At 42.3% G+C, this 27,705-nt stretch overlaps 1 protein-coding gene across 1 annotated transcript; it reads left to right on the top strand.

Annotated features, from left to right (window-relative positions):
- On the top strand, window positions 1-27,680 carry LOC310993962 (von Willebrand factor A domain-containing protein 7-like; the record flags this gene model as incomplete). Its single annotated transcript, XM_083982453.1, has 18 exons — window positions 1-186; window positions 2,969-3,105; window positions 3,265-3,409; window positions 3,525-3,618; window positions 4,044-4,163; window positions 16,874-17,060; window positions 17,148-17,317; window positions 17,516-17,628; window positions 17,729-17,845; window positions 17,935-18,108; window positions 19,445-19,577; window positions 19,690-19,842; window positions 19,985-20,077; window positions 21,496-21,767; window positions 25,359-25,492; window positions 26,440-26,599; window positions 26,741-27,100; window positions 27,660-27,680. The coding sequence occupies 18 exons, from the start codon at window positions 1-3 to the stop codon at window positions 27,678-27,680; spliced, it is 2,769 nt and encodes a 922-aa protein (XP_083838579.1).
- Between the last annotated feature and the right edge of the window lie 25 nt (window positions 27,681-27,705).

Here is a 27,705-nt window from a genome sequence, read left to right as displayed (position 1 = left end):
ATGACTTCAATTATTGGAGTAGCACTGCTGGGCTTGGCCTTGTTTGCAGGACCCACCATGGCCTTCTTCCCAAACAAGGCTGGGTTAAACAGTCATGACAGGATTACTGGAACAGCCCTATTGCAAAAAGTGACGGAGACATGTCGAGCGGTGGCTAAGGAAGCTGGTCATGAGTTCAGACCCACGGTAGGTTTGATGGTAAATATGTGCCAGCCAGCATAAACCTTATCTCACAACATGGAGAAACACACACATCTGCACATATACAGTACACCCACATTAAAGGAGACATATTATGCCCCTTTTCCACAAATTAAACTAGTTCCCAAGTGTCTTGAAGACATGTCTGTAACATACTTTGGTCAAAATACCCCAAGGATCAAACATCACAGCTCTTTTCATAGTTTCAAAACAGCCCTGTTCAAAACGGCTGGTTTCAGTGCCTGTCCCTTTAAATGCAAATGAACCACTGCTTGCCCCGCCCTATCCATTCTACCGGTACCAGGCAGGGGTGGGGTTATGCAAATTCGAAGAAGCTTGTAAAACCACATGGATTTCAACCTAGGGAGCCTGCACATCACAGAATCTTTAGTCAATTCTAACATTCTGGGGGCCGGAAAGCAAGTACGGGTGCTTTCACACAGGGTCAGTGTGAAAGCACCATTGCACTCTAAAGCGCACCAAACTAGTGCGGCCTGAGGAGGTGGTCTCGGTTCGGCTCCAGCCGAACTCTAGTGCACACTAGTTGAAAACAACCGCACACTGGTGCGACCCAACTGCCAGGCAAACTCAACAAGTCAACAAGTTTGAGCTAAAACCAGCAGCGGGGCAGCCGGTCGGTGCGTGTCCGCTGAGTTCGTTCAGACACCGGACAGGTCGGCGGGTCCGTCCCTTGGGTCCGCGGAGCAGCTAATTAGCGAGCAGCAGAGGTCCGCCCGTGTTTATGCTTGAATATCCTTGTTATTAACTTTTATGCCTTGTTTCTGCTGAATGTTTGTATTGTTGTGCATATTTGCTATTGTCTTTTAACCTATCTTTTCTCCCTCACAGCCCCCCCCCCCCCCCCCCCCCCCCCCCCCATCAAGAAGCTTATGCCTCTTGTCAGGCCATCATTGTAAATAAGAAGTTGTTCTTAATTGATTTTGCCTGGTTAAATAAAGGTTAAATAAAAAAAATAAAAATAAAAGTTTATACCGGGAACTAACGGGACCGAGCTGGGTGAACGCAACCGAAAAGTACCAGTAGTACCAAACTAGAAAAGTAGATCGGAACTATCGTTTGCCAAGAGTTAAACAATATAGAAATAAATAACCAGAGCTACTAACAACCGGCATACTTGAGTCTCCATCATGAAAGTTTTATCCATTCATCTCTGTTACGTTATTTCTACTTTTTCAGCGCTTCCAGATTTCTATCGGTAGTCATGGAGACATGACGCTCTCCAAGTACTGTGGCGTTTGGTCCCAAGTGACCAAAACACCTGTTTCCTCCTGGGACAGGTTTGGCCTCTGGCGTCGCTGTCTCCTCCGTCCATGTCGATGTATAAAATGACAAATTGCAGTGCCCATCACCCGCAGCGCAGTTAAAGGTGAGGTGAGGAGCTCATTTGATTGGTGATTGGTCACGCCTTCTCTCCTCCCTCTTTCCCACTTGCGCCGGTAGGAGGGACGAGAGGAGTGCCTGTGCCAGACTGCGCCGTGCATGAAACTAGAGCCCCTAGGGTTACAGAAGGCCTAATATTCAAAGTCACATGATATTGTGGAGATTAAAATGTAAAAAATTTAAAACAATAAAAAAAAAACAAGTTATGTAGGTTAGTAAATGTGAAATAAGTACGAAGTCATGAAACAAAGCTCTATCACTTCATACTACACATTATTGTAAACAAGGGGCTAAATATGATGATAATAAAATCAAAATAACGCTTAATTAAAACTTAAGTAACTACATGAGTATATTAAAGCCCCTGTACGGAGCTTTTAACTGGATACGCAAAAGTCTCTGGTTTCTGCTGATGTGTCTCTGATACCTACAACACCAAATGAGCCCATCAGTGTGAAGATACGCTATTTCTAAGTAGTCTAATTCTATACCTCTGTAAGGCAGACAAACGTCTTCATGACAGTGGGAAATGCAGTCTTCATTCCGGCAAAACACCACCGCTTTCGTCCACAGGGGCCGCCAAATTTAACACTAAATGAAAAGTCTGTACAGGGGCTTTAATAAGAAGAAAACAAAGAAAGTAATTTTAAAAGGCTCTTTGTACAACCGCAATGATAGGTTCATGGGCTTTTCTGACATTTCCATATGTGACTATTTGTGAGTGAGTACAACCTGAACTCCTCTCTGCTGCTGTCCTTCTACCGCTCATCAATCGAGAGCATACTTACCTACTGCATCACAGTCTGGTACAGTACAGCTGCACCATGGCAGACAGGGAGAGGCTTCCGAAAATCATCAAGGCAGCCCAGAAGATCATTGGCAGCCCCCTCCCCTCCCTGACGGACATTTTCACCTCCCACTGCCTCACCAGAGCAAAAACATCACCAGGACAATACCCACCCTGGCTTTACTCTGTTTGACCTGTTGCCCTCAGGAAGGCGTTATAGGTCCATCAAATCAAAAACAAACAGACTGAAGAACTGTTTCTTTCCCACAGCCATTATCACTCTGGACTCACATATGCACTGACGCACACAGACACACCCCGGACTACCTCAAATATACTATTACAATATCCAACTACCTCAACGTACTATGCAATATACACAATTCACTATGCTATATACTGTGCATATAATTTATTTTTATCTATTTATTTTTATATTATTGAAAGTGTTTTTATATTGTATTTTTATGGTATTGCTTGTTTGCACTGAAGGGGGGGCTCTAATTTCGTTATACAGAGAGTATAATGACAAATAAAGGCATTCTGATTCTGATGACAACTGTTTTTATCTGTCCACAGGGTTCCTCTCCTGAGGAGTTGGTGCAGGCCTGTCTGGGACCCACAGCTACAGGAGAGGTGTCAGGTGCCAAATTCCAATCTGCTCTTCAAGAAATCTACACTCAGAATGGACTGGTGGATCGTGACTTTGTCAACAGGTGGGAGAAAGGCTAAACAACAGCTCAGTCAGACAACTCTGAACTCTGAGTTTGTCTGCCTGAACTAGCTTCACAGGCTTTGCATCATTTATTAAAAAGCAGATATTTGGCCATACACTCATTAAGTTATATATTAAATACTTGTGAAAATTCTGTCAGTGCTCCACACCACTTCAACTCAGAGGAGTTCCTGCAGGGACGTAGCCTAATCACACAGGGGATGGTAGCCATTAAGGCTAACATTCGTAAGGAGAACTTCCAGGCTGCCAGAGAAACACTGGGCAGAGTCCTTCATACTCTACAGGTGAGAGAGCAACTAGGCACATAGAGGGAAAGATGAAATATGAGAGAGGAAATTAGTGAGTTAATAGAGGGAATAGAGACTAAATAGATCTGTGTGTGTTTCCATGTGTTTTCAGGATTTCTACAGCCACAGTAACTGGGTTGAGCTAGGATACACTGAGCCATATATCAACCTCATACGCCCAGATCTGCCACTGGAAAACCTGGCAGGTATGTGCATGATGTCTATTTGTCATATCCACCTGATGACTATAATAATAATGGCTTGGAGCAGCATATAGGCACGGAAAGCACTTTACAGAAACCATTATTCACTCACTTTCACACCAGAGGTGGGATAAACTCCTAGCCACTGTCTGTGGGTTGAGCACAGTCATAGAGTACATTTAATTGTGGTTATAGAATTGTAGTTTGGTAGAATATCATCTCGGGGTTCAAAAGTAGTATGTTGTGAGTGCTCAATTTGGTTGTTAGGTTGTTCACTAACTTTCAGTAATTTCAGTGAAATAATCCACTTCAACCTATGTGGTGATGGCAAATGAAGCACTCCCAACTATACATGGGTTTGATGAAAACATTATGAAATAATGCACTGTTTGTTCACCCTGTATCATGTTCACACTTTGATTGTGTAGATTTCAACACTCCCACCTGCAGTGACTGTGCCAGTGGAACATGTCCCAATCCCATCCTCCCCAACATCCTGAAAGAGAAGAAGCTCACATCAGGCTACTTCTCTTCTGACATGCCTAAAGGTATCAGTAACAACTTTATTATTACATAAAAAAAGAAAAAGAAAACATATTCAGATAGGGCCATATTTGTATGTAAACTGTGTAACCTCTACTATGGGTCTCTCAATTAAAACAATGACAATGATACCATTTGGTGACATCATGGCATTGTGCAAAACCATGAAAGTTGTTACCACCACCATTGCTGTAAGACTTTTCCAGTCTAGCAGAGAAGTGAATAATAATACAGTGGAGTTTTATAGCATTACTGGTTGATAATCCACTTTGCACGCCAGCCATGGCAGGTGCTAGCCTGACTCTCGCCAGACCCTTGTAGTTCCGCAAAGCTACGCTGAGCTCCACACAAGGGTCTGGGACTGCTCCATAGGCGATTCATTTCAGAAGGCGGGGCCTTGTAAAAAAAATCTTGTATGTGATTGGATAAACCACTTGTCCGTTATCTTGAATGACGTGCTACTTCAGCCACTCACTGCGAGCCGCCATTGTTGTTTGACTCAAACAGTCGCTTCAGCGCTACGTCACACCTCAGAAAGTCCCGCCCGGCGATCCTGATTGGTTCATTATTTTTTGCTCCGGGGAAGAAGTTTGCATTGGCCTCGAGTCCAGACCCTTGTGTGAAGTTGAGCGTAGCGCCTCTGGTGGAGCTTTGCGGAACTACAAGGGTCTGGCGAGAGCCAGGCTAGGCAGGTGCACCATCCGTAATAATCGCAGTGACTTTATTATATGGTAGTTTCATGTCATCAATGGCGGAACAAGCAGAAACAAATACCATAAAACTTCAAATAATGGCCGAGTCCCAATTTGCCGCCGGCCCCAATTAACCGCTGGGTGTAGCAAAATATTTTTCATATTAAATGCCCATCCCAAATAAGCGTCGGGTCAAACATTGTTTTTCTGGTTGCCAAAAATTATTCTATGCAAATATACATTAAACACAAACAAATAACCTTAAACGAATTGAAAGTGGTGTCTCGAGACATTAAAGATGGCTGAGGACCGACAAGACGCCTCTCGGCTGGTTGCTCCTTCCTGGTCTGTCCACTCCTCTCATCCGCACTTCAGCACCTGTCCTGGGCTGCATGGTGTTGGCTCGGCTCGGCTCAGCTCGCTCCTTATTTGAAATGACTTATTACTCCTTTTAAAAGTAGCGTAAAAAATGTACTGTTCTTAATTAGTTATCTTACGTTGCATTATTTTTAGTCACTTCATTCCCTCAACAACAAAAACAAAGGACGGTGGAGCAAGCCATCACTGTGTAGCCATGGACAGGTGCTCAAGTGTAGGAGAGCTGCTGGAGCAGAGCAGCTGCGCTGCATCCACATGCAGAACTCCGTTTGAAAAAGCTGAGTTATGATAAAAACTTCCAGATCATGAGCTGTCATGAGTTTTTGATCGTCATCTATTTCAGTTCTACTCGTCGTAGAGTCCCCAAATTTACACATAAGGTGTGTTAAAGTGTCTAGTTTAATAATTAAAAAAAAAAGCAAAAAACGAGAAATCTCGTTTTTGGCACTCAACGCATGGGAACGAAAAACGAGAAATTACGTGGTTGGCACTCAATGAGTTAATAAAGGCAGGTCCCAAATAAACGCAGGTCCCCAATAAACGCCTGTCGATTTGAGCAATTTAAGCAAATAAACGGGCCTTTATTTGGTGTTTTACAGTAATTCTGTTCCTCTTGTTTGAACTTAAGGCTCTGGAGGTCAAGTAGCTCTTTTTTTTGTGTGTATTTATTTTTATTGCTTTTTTAACAGAAAAATAGATACAGATTAACAAGAGATGGTGGTGCTAAACAGAACAGTACAGATTTTTTGACAGAATTTCTTCTTACATGAGACAAACAGGACATATAGTATGTATAAAATAAAATAAATGGCACAACAGCAGAATAGCACTAATTCAGTTATTAGAGAAAAGGTTGCCAGACTTTAAAAAATATTTCCTCTTTGGCAAATATAATGTACCTGATTTTCTCCAAGTGTAATACATTTCCCAGTTCTCTCAGCCACATTTCAAATGTAGGAGCACTTTCAGATTTCCAAGACTGTAAAATTACCTTTCTGGCTAACAATGTTGAAAGGGAAATAGCCTTAGCTTTACAACTACTTTTCACATTATCTGGATTAGCCACCCCAAATAACACGGTGAATGGGTCTGGGTTACATGGATGTTTAAAGGCCTTAGTGAAGAACTCAAAGCCGCCCCAAAGTGATTGTAGCTTATGACATGACAAAAATAAGTGGGATAGTGTCCCTTCTTCACTTCGACACTTAATAGCTACATTGGGATGACACATCTGGAAATATTTTCTGCAATCTGGAGGGAGAATAGTGTAGTCTATGTACTACCTTGAATTATATGTGACCCGTTCCATCAAAATGAGTCGGAAGTCGCAACGTTCTATTTTTAGATAATCAGCTGATAACATGGAAAACCCATAGAAAATCAAAAAATTTTTTTTTACCTTAATTTCGAAGCAATGACATTCAAAAACAATCTCCCAAAGTTTCACAGTCCAGATAATTGAGAAAAGGCACGTAAATGATGATTAAAGTTGACCTGCAACTTAAACCCTCTGAAAATGAGTGCTGCTTCGGTGCAAAACATGAAATATCTTCTGAACCGTTCATGATAGAGACGAGCTGTAAACTGCATCTGAATCGCGGGATTCTCCGCTTTCCGACGGTCATTGAATGTTGCCTCTATGACGAGAAGGGACGGATACAGAAACAGATGCTAAACCGAGTAGCATCAACGCTAACAGAGCGTAGCATCGATGCTAAACCGAACGTAGCATCGATGCTAACCCGAACGTACACGCTTGCACATGTTTTACAAAATGTCAACAAACATGACAACTTCTGAACCGTTTATGATAGAAACGAGTTGTAAAAAGCATCTGAATTGTGAGATTCCCTGCTTTCCGATCCATCTATGACAACAAGGTTTTATAAGTGTGATTGTGGTAGGAGTAAAGGAAGAAAATAAGCCTATTCGGGTGTATTTTGGGCATATTCCATTAGTGTATTGCTCATTTGCATATTCAAATTCATTTTCCAAGAAACTTGTAATACAAAAAATGTTACTTCTAATGTCTATTTTCATTGTGTAAAGTTTCATTGTGGTAGGAGTAAAGGAAGAAAAGAAGCCTATTCGGGTGTATTTTGGGCATATTTGATTAGTGTGAGGCTCATTTGCATATTCAAATTCATTTTCAAAGAAACTTGTAATACAAAAAATGTTACATTTCATGGATACTTTCATCATGTAAAGTTTCATTGTGATAGGAGTAAAGGGAAAAAATAGCCCCATTGGGGTGTATTGTTGTCGGCACCATAGACTTTATACAGTAAATAATGATGCGAATTAAACATATTTCCCCAACTAGGATTTCTTAGGACTTTTAGTATGTTGTTCTAGACACCTCATAGAAATGATTTATGGTGAAAAACCTTCTGTGACAATTAGTCTGTCGTAAAACGCTATTTTGCCTGGACTAGAAGGCCCGTGTAATGCAAGTCAATGTGGGCATGAATTTGAGATTGACAGGTGTCTTAGCCAATCATATTCCACTGAGTTGTGGGCGGGACCATACTACGACATCTTCCGGGTATTCGCGAATACCCAGCAGAACAACATAGCCGCCAAAATCCTGAGGGAGCGGGTTGCCCAGTCCGCTTATTATACGTGACTTTGGGCTTGTTTTTCTGTGAAGTCGCTTATAAATATTGGTAGTCGTGGGTTGCGGGTTTTTGGGCTTGTTGTTAAAGTGTAGTTACTTATTTAGGGCTGCTTCCAGCTCCATGAGTTGTCAAGCAGATATTTTCGACATGTTATTTAAACGCAGGATAGTTTGTCCTCCTGCTGGATGTGTCACCCCCGTTCCCCCCGCCCCTCCCTTCCCCCGTACACACACGACACTTTGCCACGGTGACAACAACAACAACGAGATTGGCTTTCACCACGCTGATCAAGAGAATAGGCTAGTTGCCGTAAATTCTCAAGGTGGGTCTATTTTTATTCCTATTTTTTTATTCCTACCTCATAGCCCACGATCGCCCGTTTGAGCAGTTTCCAGTTTAACTGCTTCATCCGTTGCACAAAGCAGGTTCAACAAATTGAGTCTAATCCTGAACTCTGAGTTGATCTAGCCTACTCCGAGATAGGAATCCCAGAGTTTGCCTCATTTCAGGGTTAACAGACTAAGTTTTCACTAAACCTGCTTTGTGAAACGGACTCCTGCCCTGACTGAGACTGACTGACTGAGCGGGTGGTGAAGCTCCGACTCGCCGCGGTACGAGCACCCGGCACTCGGCCTGAACGCAGCCACACCCGGTCATGTTGCTCGGTCCAGCCCGTTGAGAACTCCGACCACCGAAGGAAAGAGCGGAGCCTACAGTCTGTGGCCGGAGCGCACATTTATTTATTAAAAGTTTAAATGGTGCTTATTAAACGCCTGACTTTAAGCTGGGTCAGTTCTGCTGTTGAAGCCCCACAGACCCACAGACCCAGTGTCGCAGCAGCACAGAACTGAATTTGTACTGTATACCTACAATTTGCATACGGTAGTTTGATAGCCATTAAAGCCAGTGAAAAATGGCTGAGCATTTACAAAGAACTTGTGCCTTTTTCCCATTTCACCTCAGGAGGTGTTTGTTTTATAGCCACTTTTGGCAGAAATATTAAATCTACAGTGAAATTCAACTGCGTCTAAGCTCAAACAAACACAAAAAACAGCTCATGATTGACATTTTACTTTCATTCCAGCTAAACAAATAAGTGAATGTGTGATTTGCTAGTTTCTTTTTTTTCTTTTTTTTTTTTTTTAAAATAAGTGATTCATGATAGCCAGCTTTGAATGACTGTTTTTCCAGAATCACCTTGTGTGTTGTGAAGCCAGTTAGGGCAAAGAAACATGTAATATGCCGACCATCCATGTGACAAGGCTCTGGCTATTATTTATATTGCTATGTTTAATTTTTTATTGCTACATGGTCCTATTGAAGGCCCAGGGTCTGGGTCCACGGTTCGCCACTGGGTGCGTGTAATCACGTGGTACAGGAACAGATGCCAGAGTCACTGGCAAAAACTTTAACTACTATTTTCTCAGGTTTTAGAACAGAATAAGAGAGTAGGAGATCGTAATTCAAATGGCCACATCTCGAAAACCATCAAATGTATGACTCTGACTAGGGTATCATTTTAAAGCTTATTTTCTAATCTTTCCATTGATACCAAAATCTCAACTTTGAAATTTGGGTCACATTTCGATGGATTGGGTCACATATTAAAGGTTGAATATGTAGAATATGTATTAAAAGCTATATTTAAAAAAAAATAATACATCCACGGGGCCTTTAGAGGGGTACAGAATGAAAGTATTGCTTTTCCATAAAAAAATTTTTTTTAGTCTGAATTATTATTTTTATTTTTTTTGACGGGGTCGACAATGACTTTCTGTCAACGTTCTGTTTACATTCGTACCTGCACGTAGCCGACATGTGGCTCAGTTCTCCTCTGTTTTCCTGCCTCCTCCTGGTCCTATGCGTTTGTTTCCAACCAGGCCTTTTTAATAATCAATCGGTGGATCAATGGATTATCATATACTTGTTAGGATGGGTGTATTTGTGTAGTCTTATCTGTCATAAACACGTTTATCGTCGCGGACTTTCGGTGCCACGGAGCTCCTTTTTATTTATTTTTTCCAACTTGACGAGAGCAGTGACAGCGGAGGCTCTGAGCAGCAGCGGTGTGGAAGGCAGAGAGCCTCCACTGTCCCTGTAACAAGCTACAAGTCATTTATTATGCTGTTAATGACGGTAAAAATGAAACATAAGGTAAATATCCTGCTTAGTCCTCCTCCTCTGCTGTCCTCTGATCAGAGCGGAGTCCCTAGCAACGGCCCGTTTTACCTAGCAACGGTCTGGCAATCGACTGCTGGAATTCTTTTTCTGTTGTTTTTCTTGTAATTCTACATAGTCAACCTTTAAATTATGTCTTGCATTTATTGAGCTACCATGAATATTCTTTTTTTTTTTTTTTTTTTTTTTTTAAGTATATTTTTTTCGGCTTTTTGCTTTTTATTTGATAGTGATGACAGTAGAGATAGACAGGAAATGGGGAGGCAGAGAGAGGGGGAACGACACGCAGGAAAGGTCTGCCCGACGCGGGATTCGAACCGGGGACGCCTGCGGCGAGGACTGTAGCCTCTACATGGGACGGCCGCTCTACCCACTGCGCCACGCACCGCCCCTACCATGAATATTCTTGATACAATTCTCCCATATCTCATCTGAAATTTCCCTATCCAATTCTCTCCTCCAGGCCTCTTTAAATGAATCCGACAATGTGTTATTCACGTTCTGTATTATTCCATAGAGTTTAGATATTGCACCTCTTGTATATGGTTTGATTTGAAAAAAACTGTCTAATGCTACGTGCTGAGGTTTACGTTCGTATTGTGGAACATGAGTTCTCACAAAATGTCTCAACTGTAGGTAATGGAAAAAATGGGAAGCTGGGAGCTGGAATGCCCGTTGTAACTGTTGAAAGGAAGCCAAATGGCCCTCAATATAAACATTTCTCACTGTGATAATAAAAAACAATCTTGAAAAAGGGAGATGTAGTGTATTGGAGTACCAGAAGTGTAATACTCAGTTTGGTCCATATGTGGCACTGTAGCTGTATTGTGTTGTTAACTGTGCTGGTGTTGAGACCACAGAATAAATACAGCGGTATACTGACAAAACATGGCTTCGTCCACTTCATATATTACACTGTGCCATTGTGTGACCTGCTACTGATATTATGTGCCATTCATAACCTCATCAACATGCTTTCTCTCTGTCAACATCCCAACATAACATGTGTACATTATACCACCAGCATAAAACATGAACAGTTTGAACGCCCTGAACAACTTACCCCCCCACCCCTTTAAACTTGACAGGCTTCCCCAACTGAAACCCGATTCAAACTTCCCTGATGTCCAGTGGTGCGTAGGCATCGCTCCTTTCCCTCCCAGGTTCCGCTCGAAAAGTTATTTAAAGTACATGTTCATCCCTTATCCGTGACCGTTGATTTAAGAGGAGGAGGCGGATAACTTATCACGGAGAAACTGTTCTGCTTCATTCGGGTTGTTGAAGATCCTGGTAACACCATCCAGTGTCACACGAAATCTGGCAGGGTGAAGAAAGCCGTAGCGGAGGCCAGCCGCCTTGCACATCTTGCGGACTTCATCAAACACTCTGCGCTGGCCAAGAACCTCCGCCGTCAGATCCGGAAAGATGAAGAGCTTCGTCCCATTGTATTGTAGCGGGGTCTGGTAGTAGTGGAGTCTGACTATGAACGGCCGTGGGCGAGCTCCCTCCGCCGGCTTTGGACCCAGGGAGCGGTGTGCCCGGTCCATGACCACCGCAGGATTTGAAAAGTGTTCAGAGCTGGAATCAGCTTCAACTCAACTCAACTCAACTCAAAAGTACTTTATTATTCCGTTAGGAACTTCGTTGCGGAAGGACATCAAAAGTGCAGGTGCAAAACAACAATCCACACATACATACCACAGTACTCGCAGCAAAGGTTAAAAACAAAGGACACATACAAGTATAAAAATTGGTTAAAAACAAGTTAATTAAAAAGGAAAAAGTTCTGGTGGGAGTTAAGTGTTTAGAAGTCGGATTGAGGTGGGGATGAAACTGGATGATGCTCTCTTTGTCCGGAGTGGGAGTGACCTGTATCTGCGTGCTGATGGTAGTAGGCTGTAGTTGCTGTGTAGTGTGTGTGTTGTGTCTGTGGCGATCTGTGTGCCTTTTTTCTTGACCTGAATGTTGTAGATGTTGATGAGTGGCTCCTGTTCCTGACCTATGATTTTATTGCTGAGTTTGACTATTTTGTTTAGACTGTTTCGTTGGGTGATGCTGAGTGAACCAAACCAGGCTGTGATGTTGAAAGTGAGGATGGATTCGATGAAACATTTATAGAAAGCAGAGAGTATTGATTGATGAACCTGGAGTTTGCGAAGTTTACGGAGAAAAAAGAGACGTTGCTGACATTTAGAAAAAATATGTTCACTGTGTAGTTGGAATGTGAGTTTGTAGTCCATTATTGTGCCGAGGTATTTGTATGATTCCACCCTTTCTATTATTTCAGTGTTAACAGAGAGTGTGGGAGTGAAGTGTCCGTGGCGGAAGTCAATGACCATTTCTTTGGTTTTTGAGGTGTTTAAGTCCAGGCAATTGTCTCTACACCACAGAGCAAAAGAGTCCAGTTCATTTTGTAACAGTCCGTCTGTGTTGGTGGTGTCCATGATAACAGTGTCATCTGAGTATTTGATGTATGTTATTCCCAGGGTTGAGCTTCTGCAGTTGTCTGTGTACAGTGTGAAAAGTAATGGAGAGATGACCGAGCCTTGAGGGGATCCAGTGGAAATTGTCCGTGGTGCACTGAGGTGGCCATTCACCCTGACCCTCTGGGGTCTGTTTGTCAAAAAGGAGAGGACCCAGAGGATCAGGTGGGGATCAATGTTCATCTGGAGCAGTTTGCGTCCCATCAGGTGTGGTTGCAAGGTGTTAAATGCACTGGAAAAATCCACGAAGACCAGCCTGACAAGGGACTTAGGTTTTTCCAGATGGGTGATGGTCTCATGTAGCAGGGTCAGCACTGCGTCATCCACGCCCCTGTGCCGTCGATATGCAAACTGCAGTGGGTCAGTAAACCCACTAACATCAGCCTGCAGCTGGGTCAGAACAAGCTTCTCAAAGCTTTTCATAGCTTGGTGATGAACTCCACTGGTGTCCCCTTCTCAGCTCCTTCAGGAATGCCAATGATTCTGACGTTCTGGCGTCTTGACCGGGATTCAAGGTCTGCTAGTTTCCAGTGAAGTTAGCTTGCCGTCATGTTCATTCACGGCCTCCTCCATGTCACGTACCTTCCCTGTCACAGTAGCCAGAGTAGTTTGCAAAGCGCCCATTGTGTCTGAGATGGCCGTGAATTTGGTTGTCATGTTTTTGCTCAAAGAGACGATGGCTTTCATGAGGTCGGCTGTGGATGGATTCGATTCTGAGCATGAGGCAGCTACACCCAAGCTAGCCTCATTTATCTCGGTGGCTAATTTTTCGACCGTCTCGCCCGTTTCACCGAGTTCCTCGGCCGTTTTGTCCTTTTTCTCCCCTCCTTTGTTGTTGTTCCTTGTCTTTGTGGCAAGGTGAAGAGGGCCCGGGCGGGGATTGAACCCACACCTCCCGGGTAAGAGTCACGCGCGCTTGCCAGTCACCCAAAGGGACAAGTAGCCAGGGCACATGATCAATTGGAGGCATAGTGACAGGAACCTCAACTGTCACATCTCTCCCCCTCTTTTCACAAGCACGTCCTCGTGCTTCCGTGCAGGCTGCCACACATTAGTGCTAGTGCTACATGGATCCTGCCAACAACGCCAGAATGTGGCAAGGTGAAGAGGGCCCGGGCGGGGATCGAACCCACACCTCCCGGGTAAGAGTCATGCGCGCTTGCCAGTCACCCAAAGGGACATCCCCTTGGCCAAGTAGCCAGGGCACATGATCAATTGGAGGCTTAGTGACAGGACCACCACTGTCACATCTTCATCATCCTTTTATGCTGAACTTTAGCAAGTTTAAAAGAGTTATCGTAGCGGGAAATTTATATTTAAATAAAAGTCGAGCAGAGCCTCCTCAGAACACAGCTACTCCATATAGCTCGCTGGCCACGCCCCAGGTCAAGTAGCTCTTAACTCACATTCATTCCATTGTCCACTCCTCTCAAAACAAATCAGTAACTGGGCGGTGTCAGATCTCCGTGTCCGTGCTGTCATCACAGGCTAACGAAAAAAAGTCAAACTCAGCTCGAATTCATGATTATGGCCCTTTGCCTCAAACTGTCTCTTAATATCAGATGAAACATCTTCCATTCTCCTTACGACAGTGTTACAAGCCAGGCAAAAATTGGCAAACAATTGTTTCTTTTCAGGACAAATTTTCTTCACCATTTTCCTCACACAGTCTTTTATAAATTCACCCTCAGTAAAAGGTTTGCAGATAACTTAACGCGTGTATGTTTTGTTGAGAAAAAGCAGGAATGGCTGGATTCACTTTGATGTTTGACCCCTGTGACCTTTGACACTTACCAATTGGCTTTATGCACAGCTCCCCTACTTCCTGATCGTACACCAGCTCCTGTAGCCAAAAATTCAGCCTGATAGGCCAAAGCATCTGGAAGCTATTAAAGAATTGCTGTTTAAACATTTCTCCTTTAATAAGAGGTCAGAGAAAGGAGCATTGCTTTTTGGCTATTTGTGACCCTTCTGAATGTCACAGAGCTCTGAATCTTTTGCACACACAATCTACTAGACATTCTGGACCACATTTTAGAATCTCAGCTTCCCGCATCAAAGTCTTGGTGTTTTATTCAAGGAAACGGGGTCAAAAAGGTCACAAATCAGCGACCTTTGACACTTGTGAAGGTCGCACAGGTTTGAAATTGCACATGGTGGATGGCCTTAGGCCCCGGACAAATACATGAAACTTTCAGCCTTATAACCCCAAGGATGTAGACGTTATTAGACAAAAGGCTTCTAAATCTAGGCTTTGAAGGCCGAGAAACGAGCCTGGACGGTCAGCTGTGACCCTTCTGGACGTCCGACAGGTCTGAAATTCTACAGAAACTTTGTCCCTCGTGCTCTGAACAAAATCAAATCAAAATCTCAGCTTCCCGCATCAAAGTCTTAGTGATTTATTCAAGGAAACAGGGTCAAAAAGGTTAAATTTAACACTAATCAGTTACCTCTGACCCTTGAATTCATAATAATGTTTTTCAGATAAAAAATAAAATTTCACTCATTGAATTAAAAATTACAATAAATGTGATGTGATGTGGACCAGAAAGATGCTGGTGAAAATTATGAAAAAAAGAAAGAAGTCAAGCCAACTTTTATGCACTTTATTGTTGAATTTTAACAATATAGCACCGTTTTTTTTATTCAATGTAGAAAACAAAAAAGATGTTAAGACCTTTTAGTTACTAAGAAAATAATATAAGCTCAATTTGTTTTATTTTTTCATTTGCTGGTAACAGCAAGCTCAACCAATCAGACACGTCGCTGATAAATATGAGGATTATGGGTAATGTAGTGCTTCTCCGTGATATAACATTGGAAACAAAGCGTGTTTTCTTAAAATAAAGTTGATATTACACAGGGCTTTTGGACTCAGCAGAAGCACATAATATTGTTACACAGTCTTCCTTGGATGGTTACAGCGTTATGGCTAATAATCAGATCTTTCTTCAGAATATTAATTAAACAGAGCAGCTTTTTGAATGCGGAAGTGGTCTTCACCTGTAGAATCCACAACCCCCCCCTCGGTCTGACGTAGCTTCCGACCTAATTTATTTATTTATTTATTATTCTGCACCGAACACCATGATCACTAAATAAATAAATGAATAAATAACCGAAAGGACGTCCTTGCCGAAAGCTACGTCAGACACAGCAGCATCAGGTTCAATAAAGCTTTAAGGAAAAGTAAAAAAAAATAATTAAAAAAAAGTTTTCCTCTGCTCACAGCGTCTTTCCGTGCCGCAGCCGGTCGGCTGGATCACTTGCTCTGAGCGTCACATATCGCCGCGAAGGGGACTGCATTGGAATCAACTGAAAGCCGAGCGCGTCAAAACCTGACGAAAAACGGGCACCTAATGAGTCAGGCATGTGACGAGGAGGGACAGTGACCGTTCGTCAGGCTGTTGACGCACTGGGAGTGAGAACGTGTTGACCTGGCGCGGTTTGATCCCCCAGCGGCTGATGATGAGTTGCGTGTTTTGTGTCCTGTGCGGGCCCTGGTTGCCTATATCAGTGTCACTGCACATGTGCGGCAGACGGAACAGTTGTTTGTTTGCTATGGGGGTCATAACAGGGGTTGTGCCCTCTCCAAACAGCGCCTTTCTCATTGGATTGTGGACACCATCTCTTGTGCTTACAGTGTCAACGGTCGAGCATTGCCGACTTCTTCTGTTAATTTCCATGCACCGGGAGATCAGGATGTTTACGGCGCTACGCGCTGGTGCTCATGGGAAATAGAGTCTTCCTTCAGGCAAAACACTACCGCTTTGGGCCACTGGCCGCCAAACTCAACCAAAATTGAAAGTTCTTAAGTACTGCTTAAAGGTATACTATTTTTATGGCATTTTGTCGGTGGACATTTTTGTCCTCTACTGGTTTAAGTGTACATAAAAAGTGGAAAATGGTATTGCAAAAAAAATTAAAAATCCATTCAAATCAAGTGTGTTACTAATCAATGACATGTCCAAGCCTGGTAAAATCCCCAAATCCAGCTTGCATTCAGTATTTTGAAAATACCTACCTTTTTGTGTGCGTTTTTAGCATTCTTTTTTGCACTGACATTTAAGGGGTGAAAAGTCTGAAATGAATTGAACATTTGGTATGGATCATCAGATGAGAAGTAGAATAGAAGATCTATGCAAAAAAAACAACTGGAAAAATGATTAAGGTATACTATTTTTATGGCGTTTTGTCCGTGGACATTTTTGCCCTCATCGGGTAACAGTGTGGGCAAGGGAGGACCAGGCGTTCATGTGGATCAACATTTGTCACCTAAAAACGTGTACATTTTTTTTGTAAATATAAAAAATGTTACAATTTAAAGAATGATGCAGTTCGATCTGCCCCCTCTGTCCTCTGCCAGGTAAATGCAGCCATGGAGGTGAGACTGAACTGACTAGCTCAGAGATTCCTCATGATGGCATCAGCAAAGATGAGCGTCGTTTTGACAATTCGGCTTTCCATGATGCTGCTGTGACTGCAGCCACCGCTGCAAGTCTACAGCTACTGGAGGACATCCGCTCAGCTGCTGGTAACAATGACTTTCTGAGGTATGACGGCCAGATGGGAAAAATACTTGCTGTACAATCTGAAAATTGAATCATGGGATGGTGACAGTTATTTTTTTTCTCTCCCAGAATGATGGGGATTGCTCGCTCATCTGCTGTGTGCTTTGTTATTGACACCACTGGCAGTATGGCTGATGATGTTGAAGAAGCCAGGAGTGTTCTTTATGAAATAATTGACAGCAAAAAAGGAACACAAGATGAGCCCTCTCTGTACATCCTGGTGCCCTTCAATGACCCTGGTATGAATCTTTATCTACTGGATGTATAAGAAATCATTAGAACAGTTTTTTAATTCTTCACTGCTGAGTTGTAATACATATCATATCTTAAATACATTGTAAAATATATGGGCAATTTGTGTTAAATCTTATAAAACTGCACACAGTCACAGTGGTTCTGTAATAATTAAATTATTTTTTTTTGTCTTCTTTATGTAGAATTTGGACCAATGACCAGGACAACAGACCCTGAGACAATGAGAACAGAAATCTCTGAACTCAAAGCAGATGGAGGGGGAGATACACCTGAGATGTGTCTGTCAGGACTTCGGGTAAAGCAATTATATGATATTGTCACATTGTAAGTGAATGGTTGTTGATAGGAAACTTTTGAAGATATTTTAGATGTATTTGAGGTGCTTGTTTCCCCAGCTGGCTCTCACTGGTGCCCCAGCATACTCCGACATCTACGTTTTTACTGATGCTCCAGCCAAAGACATCGCCCTCAAGGACACCATTGTTGCTCTCATCAGGAGCACCAAGTCAAAAGTAAATAATGATCAACATAAGTGATTATCTATGTTCACTCGGTTTATCTATGTACATATAACTTTAAAAGATGTTTCTAATTTCCACAGGTGTCATTCTTCATGACCAATACAATAACGAGGCGTCGTCGTTCCCTCCAAAGTGCTAGCTTTGATGACTACAAGGATCTGGCTCTGGCCTCTGGAGGCCAGGCCATCCAGGTGACCAAGGCACAGCTGCCTCAGGCAACAGACGTCATCCTTGACACCTCTACCTCAGCTCTGGTAAGACTCAGCAGGTGTTTGGTGGTTGGACCAGTTTGAAGAATCAAAAGTGTTCTTCTCTGAGAGGGGTCTGGCTGCAAACCTTCAGCGTGGGGCTGCTTCCGTTGCAGGCTCCACTCTCAGGCCGCCTCCACTGTCAGGCCTGGAAATAACACACTTTTTTGCGCCTCCAAAAGGACTTGATTGATTACCACCATGACAACATGTAAGCACAAATGCACGGGTTGCATTACCGTTTTACTAGCCGCTTTTATCAGTAGGGTATGTACTGTATCTCACGCAAATTACCGAATGAATGTTATGTGGGTGGGCTGTTGACGCTCAGGTTATTTGTTGTCTAAATGAAGATGAAATAAGGATTTAGTTTGTCTTTACAGTCCATAAAAGTCACCTCAATAGCTCCCCTGGTAGATGGTCCACAACAAATAGCCTCTGCAGTTTTTACTGGAGTGGCACGGGTTCGATTCCAGCCTGCTCTCTTGGTTGACTTTCGAATACAATAGGGTTGTTTTTTTGTTTTTTTTAATTTCATTCCAGATGGTATATTTTATTTTATTTTTTTATTACCATTAATAGGTATATCATATAAAGACTTGGGTGGAATCATGTAATATAGACTAAATAATGTATTTATCTTCAATAATTTTTATACATGAGATGCTGAGGCAATGAAAAAATCTTAGATTAATTATGTTAATGAATATATTGGTTGATTTCAAATAACTACCCTCCTTATTTAGGTACAAACTATTCAACGATAAATATGAGAGGTTTTTTTTTCTTTTCTTTTTTTGACAAATAAAATACTGGAAGACTGTCCAATCAACAAGTTAAATGTTTTTCTATGAACTTATGTTGCTAAATATTGACAGAATTTCTACCCCAATTTGACAGTTAATGTAATGCAATAATAATGTTGCTGAGAGACACGTGTTACAGTGTTGATTAATTATATAAATCAACGACAAAGGTGCTTCCTCCAAAAGTGTCTACAAAGTTTTATTTTTAAGTTTCTTGTGTGCACTTCCTGTCCCGAGCGTCCTGGCAGCGGAGGTGGCCTGAGAGTGGAGCCTGCAATGAAACCCTGCTCTGGTCTTTGCATTGCTGCATGAATTGAATTATGTTCCTTATGTCCTTGTTGTTCATTTTAATGGCTACAGTCGAAAATTTGCCTTTGGCTAACATTGGCACATTTACGTTTATTAATGTTTATTAATGTGCACTGTCCTCCTTAAATAAAAAAATAAAATAAAAAAAAAGCAGCCCTACGTCGGCTGTCTGCAGCCAGACCCTCATGTCTTCTCTTGCTCTCTAACCCCGACCCTCACTGCATTAGGTTACAGTTCTTCAGCGAGAAAAGAGCCCTGGGAAGGAGGAGACTTTCTCCTTTGCACTGGATGAATCTCTTCACCACATCACCATATATATCACAGGAACATCCATTACGTTCACACTGACCAACCCTGCAGGTAGCAGTCCAGTGTCAAAGCAATGTTTTAAAAAGGTGTTTAATCTTTCCATCTTTCTTAGACGTAGACTTTTGTCTCTTTATGATGAATAATAAATGGTGAAAATCTCCAGGTGTGAGCCAGAGCAACACTGAGGCCACTGGTAAACTGGGAACCATTCAGACAGTGGGCAACCTGAGAAGAATTTGTCTCAATGCTGACAAGCAGACAGGAATGTGGAAGATCAACATTAAGTCCACCCAACCATACACTCTTAAAGTCACAGGTCAGACACTGTACAATTAGACAGGAACTTCCTGTTCAAACAAGCTGTTGACATTGCATCCTCTTGTCCTTTGCTTGATCTGTACAAGCTGCACATTTATTCTCTCTGCAGTCACGATATCAGTGTGTGCTTGTGTTTCCAGGTCAGAGTACCATTACATTTATCTATGACTTTGTGGAAAGCTTCAAGGGACCTCACCCAGGATTTGCAGTGATCAGTGGGCGTCCAAAAGCAGGTAATATAATAATCAGTTTTGGTGCAGTTGTACATTTGATATGTTCTGGATATTTTCTTCAAATTTAGTTTTAAAGGATAACTATGCAAGTCAGTCAAATTTCCACTGTTTTGGTTGCTTTATTTTTCTCTATGGAGCTCCCTCTACAGCCTCAGAGTGCATATTTTCACTGTTATAAAAACTCAGCGCTGACCCCCAATTTCCGTCTCCGTTCCGCCTCTGAGCACCGGAGCAATTTGCTCCCATTCAAGTCAATCAGAGCATTTCCACCGTGTGCGCTCCATCTCCGCTCCATCATAGCTCTGGTGGTCCATGTCGTAGGCCTATACATCGCCCTACACAGGAAGTCAAATGCACAGAGCAGCCAGTAAACAATGTATTCTCTTGTATATTATAACAAGAGATTACGGATAACTGGGCTTGTTTTTGTCATAGTACCGTAAAAAAAAAAGTCCATGTTCCTTGTGAGACAAGATCTGGGACACCGGGTGGAAGGTGCTGATTTTGCAAGGTTGGTTTTTGGCCAAGAGACCATAGGGGGAAGGCAGACAGCCTCCGTTCTCCCTGTAACAAGTCATTTAACCATCACAATTACCCTGAAGCTGTTTAATTAAGGTGCATATCTTGCATAGTTCCTCTTTAATATTTACACAATATTACAGTTTGTTGTTTGTAATTATCAGTAACATACACCTGTACCTTAAGAATAAGCTCATGAGGCTAATCAGTGTTTTTCTTACAATGGATTGTATAGGAGCCTAAATGCTATTTTTGGTTGATTAGTATTTGGATAATAATTTAAGTTTACATTTAAGAAGAGGTTGTTGTTAATTATGATAAAAATTGGTTATTTACATTATTTACAGGTGAACAGTTAATATTAATAAGTTACTATTTAATTCATTTCACTTAAAAATGTGTGGATGTTTAGAGGTTAAAAAATCACGCATGTAACCTTTAATGCGGATAGATACGTGTGTGCGTGATTCACGTGAAGCAGTCAGTCAGGTCAGTTGTCATGGAGTGGAGCCACACAGTTTTTTGACCTCTGCCTTTACCTCTGCCTTTACTCAGCATTTTCTAGATATTTTGCTCTGGCCTTTTTTATTTTCATCATGCTGGATTGTATCTTGCTTTATTTTGGGAGTAAACTATGAAAAGGAACGAAAGAACGTGTGGAGTTTTTTTTGCCTTTAAAGTGGATGTTACGAGGGAGGAGAGCGTCAAGCTCATGGCTTCATTGATTAGGAACCTACAGATTGCATGGCCGACATTTCACCTATTAGTTATTTTTTTTGTACAACCCATGCCAACCCCCTTGGAATTTACTTTTGAAACAATCACAACCACTTTTGTCCATAAAAATAATTTTACACTCATTCCTGTCCTTACTTTTCTTCTCTCCTCTGGAATCCCAGGCCAGCCAGCCTCCTTGATGGTCACAGTTATGGGAAGTAGAGGTCCGTCCTCAATGACTGTTGGAAGCATTGGCCTTGTGACTGTGTCTGGTCCTGAAACTATGAGCAATAGCACAGTGACTGACATGGGTAGTGGATCCATTCTGGTGACTGTTGACACGGTCCCTGAAGGAGAGTTTGTTGTCATTCTGAAAGGAACAGACAAAGTGTCAAACACTGAATTTCAGAGGCAGTCCACCACCCAGATGTCAGTCTCCAAAGTGAATATCCAGGTCTGTATCTTCACATCCTCCTCACAACCTGTGAATCCATTCATGCAGCTTCCATTTGATGATCATTTACAGAAAACAAGGAGTAGCAAAGAAATAGGCTTACTGAATGTAAATACTCAAATAAATCCAACTATGTTTCCTTTTTGAAGAATTACAATGATATATCACTTATTCACATTTTTCTTTCCCTCGTTCTTTCTTCCAATTTCTCTTTAGGCTGTGGTAGGGATGTGGAGATTCACCGATTCATATCGATGGTCCGATACAAACGTTTACGATGCGACTGCACCGGTAGATTCAACGTGCGTCGGATATAATTTACGGGTGAATCTGCGGTGCATCTCTTTAGCCTGTCTGCACCGATAGATACCATTGTTAAATCGATTATTGCATGTTCCCTGCCCTGTCCTATTTTCCGAGGCAACCTGAATGCACCACCGCGTCCCCAGGCACTGACGCAAGCAGGTGTTGTACACACAACAGATATGGAGGCAAACGAGAGCGACGGTAGCAGCGACGAGATCTTTAATGCACCAAAAAAGACACATAAATCAAACGTGTGGCAATATTTCGGGTTTTTTAAGCGAGGAGGTCAACTTGACAAGACGCACGCAATTTGCAAACAATGCCGGGCGGCTATCAAGTATGTCAGCAGCACGACGAACCTGGCGACGCACATGAAAAGACGGCACGGCGTGGACACCTCTGCGGCTGCTCCCCCCCCCCCTCCGTCGGATGCTTCCGAAGCACGGGCCACACCGAGCGGTAGCAAAGCTGGTGACAGTAGGTCTATTGCTAGTTTCTTCGGACAAAACACACCTCTGGCAGCTAACTCTGCCCGCTCCCAGGCCATAACTGATGCCATATCCTACTTTATCTGCAAGGATATTCAGCCCTACAGCGTCGTAGACAATGAGGGATTCAAACAACTGGTCCACATTTTAGACCCAAGGTATAAAATACCACAAAGGGCGTTCTTTACCGACACACAAATCCCTGCTCTGTACAACAAAGTGAAGACAGAGGTAGTGGAATCCCTGATTAATGCCCAACGAGTTGCTATCACTATGGATGGCTGGACGTCCTGTGCCACTCAGTCATACATCACAGTCACAGCACATCATATTGACAACGATTGGAATATGCAAAACCATGTTCTGCAAACTAGAGCATTTAATGAGGCCCACACTGGACAAAATCTGTCAGCTTTTCTGCGTGAAGTTTGCTGTGAATGGAAACTTAGTGATAAGAAACCTGCTTTGGTCACTGACAATGCAAGGAACATGCTACTCGCTGGGGCAAATGCAGAGATGGAGCCTCATGTCAGATGCATAGCGCACACTCTAAATCTATCCTCCCAAAAAGCTCTCAAGGTTGAAACTGTTACTGCACTCCTGGTTAAAATAAGAAAACTTGTAACATTTTTTCACAAAAGCCCCAAAGCTTGTGAGGCGCTGCGTGAGGTGCAATCCCAGTTGAAACTAAAACACCACAAGTTGGTTCATGACGTCTCCACGAGGTGGAACAGTTCTTTGGACATGATGGAGCGTTTGTGGGAGCAACAGGCTGCTGTGACTTTGACAACAAGGAAGATGAAGTCAAGGGGTCGAGGAGAGAGCCTGCCCAGCCTCACTGAGGAGGACATTACCCTGATGCCAGAGGTCATCAAGCTGCTGTCACCGCTGAAAACAGCAACCAAATGTCTCAGTGAAGAAAAAAACCCCACTATTTCCATCATCGCGCCCACACTGGCAAAACTACAGGAGCATTTTGACCCTGATGACAGTGACCTACTAGTCATCTCTGAGATGAAGGATAGGTTTAGGCAGGACTTCAGCACCCGTTACACATACATTCAAGACTTCCTCTGGAAAGCCTCAGCGCTCGATCCCCGCTTCAAGGCACTTGAATTCCTGAATGATGACCATAGTAGGGACACCGTATTCCTGTGGATAACAGCCGAAGTGGAGAATATGGTAATTATGTTCATTAAGTATATTCTTACTCCCTATATTTATTCTGCCCTAAACTGATGTTTTTTATCTGATTTAGTTAAAAGAAATGATCTGCTCATTATTCTCAGACACACGAGGATGGCAGGATGAATGAGAGACAGGAAACCAACTCAGAGGATGAACAGAGCTCCTACAGAGAGGAGGAGGAAGAAGAAGAGGAAAAAGGTTTGTTTTGATTGAAACGTAGGACTACAATCTGTAATAGTTTGTTGATTTGAAAATTGATATGATATTATTCTTCTTTTATTCTATTCTCAGAATTGTCTAAAATTGTTCTTCTCTTCTCTTCTCTTCTCTTCTCTTCTCTTCTCTTCTCTTCTCTTCTCTTCTCTTCTCTTCTGTAGATGATGACCCAGAGCCTCCCATGAAGAAGTCAGCATTGGACCTGATGTTTGGACGTTTCTCCACTCCAAGAGCACAGAAGAAGAGTTCAAGAGAAAGAGCTAAGGAGGAAACTGCCAAGTACAGGGGGAGGGATTGTTTGGATCTGCATGGTGATGTGTTGCAGTGGTGGAAAGAGCAGGTGGATCTCCCTCTTCTGTCCAAATTGGCCCGAACCTACCTTTCCATCCCGGCAACAAGCGTTCCCTCTGAACGAGTGTTCAGTACCGCTGGTGACATAGTGACTGCTCAGCGCAGTCTGCTACTCCCAGAACATGTAGACCAGTTAATATTTCTGAAGAAAAACCTGAAACTAAGCCATATGAGATAAATCATGCAGTGAGGTGTTTGCAGTAAATGGCATTGTTTGATTGCCAGTAGTTGATGTTTTTGCTTACATTGTGAGCAGTTAAGAAAGACTTGTTAGGAAATGTTATCTTATTTACATGTTCAATTTCTCATAGAAATTACACCAACACTGGTGTAAGAGTTGGTGAGAGTATTGTTTACAGCAGCTGTTACTGGCTGCCAGTTATAGTTTTATTTTTACACTTGAGTCTGTAAAACATTGTTATTTGATTTTCATTCTTTGTAAGAATTCAATCAACTTACTGAAACATCGTCAAGCACATCAGTCTGGCAGACAGTAGTATGTGTTGCTGGTCATATTTGCACTATGCACATTGTTAATACTGTGCTTTCTGAAACTGTTTAACTGTGAAGTTTTATACATTTTGTATAATTATAGAGACAGAGAACATAATTGGAAGTAAGGAGTGCTAATTATAAATAAAATTGAATGCTCTGTCTACTGAATTATGTCTTTTTTTAAATATGATTTATTGGTTTGCTCCATAAAAAAACAACAACCAAATATTAAATACATCCCTCAAATTGATACAGAGAGTAAAATAGAATTGTGCTATTGAGGTAAGAAACCTGATGTGGGCTATTACCCTCTCATACCGCAACTAACTGTATTGAATGATCACATCATATTGAACCATTGAACCTTTTTAAAATTCGGTCGTATCGTTATCAAATCATTTTTGAATCGCATCGTATCGTGAGCAGGAGTGAATCGTATCGCATCGTATCGACAGGAGCTTCAGTGTATCGGAAATGTATCGTATCGGTGGCAGCGTATCGAGATGCGTATCGAATCGGCCTCAGTGGTGGAGATATACAACCCTAGGCTGTGGTGGACCGCAGTGTGGAGCCAGGACAGGAATTCAGGCTCCCCTTTAGTGTAATGACACAGGGCTCTGGTGGTCTGTACCACATCAGTGCTAGAAATGACAGAAACTTCCCCATGAAATACCCAGAAAGGTGAGAAGCAACTAAAAATAGTTATTTCATAAATGTCCTTATCAGTACTGACGGGTGGCTGGATTAGCTGGATTAGCTTCTTTCTAATGGTAACCAAATCCACCAGCACCTCTAAAGCTACATTAAACATTAGTTTACCAGGCACAAAAACCAAAATGTGAACAGGGTTAAGTACGAGTTCTTCAACATTTAATACCAACACTATGTTAACAACAACCCATGGGCTAGTGCAGAGTTCTCCCTAGGCTGCAGCCTAGCGGCCCCATGTGTAGAGGGGCCCTTGGATTGGTCAGACTATTTTTTTATTTATTTAAATGTACCGGTCACCAAACACGAGTTGCCCCATTCACAGTACTGAGTGAGTGAGTGTAGGAATAAATTTCAATAGTCTAGGAAAACAACAAAAATAATCATTATTCAAAAATCAAAATCACATTTAAATTTGATTAATTGTGCAGCCCTTGAAGAGAGCCCTGAAATGGTAAGGTGTGTTTATTTATTAGGCTGCAGTGCGTTGCATTGCTGCCACTATTAGCCTATTGCTGCTGCTGTGTTACTGTTTTTTGTTTTACATCTGGTATGAGCTTGCAGATGCACTTTGAATGCCTTTCTAGTGTATTTTTGTAACAAGGTTGTTAGAATTGTTAAAATTACTTTTTTTCTGGGAGAGCATGATAGAGCAAGGAATAGCCAAGAGCCCATCTACTGTACCTTAATCCTCCACTGCCCATGGGTACCCAGTATGCTATTTTGAACCCACAATTTGAACCCCATCCAGCATGTTGGGGCAAAGTAAAACCTGCGTGGAGTAATGTGCAACTCCATGTACCATTACGGATACTGCATGTTTGTAAATATGAATCAAAATCACATATGTGAATTGTACACACACAGATACATTTCCTATAGCTAACTAAGAAGGGTCATTTTTTCTGTTCTCTTGACAGCATCACCCTGACAACCGGATTATATTCTAATAATTCATTGACCATTACGCCACCTGCCAACACACCATCAGGCACTGATGTCACTCTGACTTTGGAAGCCAAGTCGTCCAGTGGCGCCGACACCAATTACATTGTTCTGAGAATGTCTGTTCTTAAAAAGGTAACCAGTCACATCCTGGATTAGTTGAAGGGAGTGTAATGAAGTTTTTGGACATTTATGCAAAGGTTATACAGCTATCATACATTAATTATTTTAAGTTAATGTATGTGTATCCCTTTACTTTTTCTGTTCTCTTTCCAGATTACAGATTTTGTTCCTCCTTTGTGTGAAGTGGTGAGTGTGCTGGCTGATGATTGCCCTCACGATGTGTCTCAGTGTGGACCTTTCCAGTGGGAGCTCTCGGCCAACCTTACTGATGGAAACGGCACTGGGATTGAGAGAATCTCGCTGCAACAGGGTGATGGAACCCTCTCATACACATCTCTGAGTGTTCCTGATATCCAGGCGAAATACAATGCCTCCTGCTGCTCTCAGATTGTTGAGTTTGTAGCTGTGGATAAAGTTGGCAATGTGGGAAAATGCTACCAATCAATTGTTCGTTCAGGTGGCCCACCTGCCTCAACTCTGTCATTGTCACTGTTGTGCCTGCTTTCTCCTTTTGTAATGCAGCCTTGGAGTTATCATCAGGCACAGTGTTCATAATTTTACTGCGCAGGGTTTGTAGCTTAACTATGCTACATTTTTGCCTTAATTAAACAGCTTTGGAATGATTGTGATGGTTTAAAGATGGCTTAACTTGTTACGAGGGATAATGGAGGCTCTCTGCCTTCTGTCTCTTGGCTGAAAAACAACTTTGCAAGATCGGGACCACCGCCCTGGTGTCCCAGCTCTCGTCTCTGCGCACCGCAACAGAAATGCACCCCGTAATCTCTTGTTCATGACAGATAAAAGTACATAAATGTGCACATTGTAACATCGTTTATGATATATAACGTTATGTACCACTCTATTGATTGATTTCTTGTTGGCTTCGATTTCTTGTAAACACCACATGCGTAACTCTGCTTTGCGCAACCATACAGTCAGTCTGAATATAAAGATGATTATGCCACATGTTAGACTGCATTAATTACTACCCGCAGTCAGAGGGATGAAGCAGCAGTACATCTACATCTGTTATCATGGTAAACATATCTCCTATGTGTTCGCATTTCTGTAGTTTGAGCAGATTCTTGATTAGCTTTTGACTTTGTTTTATTGTTCAG

This window comes from Trachurus trachurus (assembly GCF_905171665.1).
Source record: "Trachurus trachurus genome assembly, chromosome: 1".
Lineage (NCBI taxonomy): Eukaryota > Metazoa > Chordata > Actinopteri > Carangiformes > Carangidae > Trachurus > Trachurus trachurus.
This window is presented reverse-complemented; position numbering and strand designations above follow the sequence as displayed.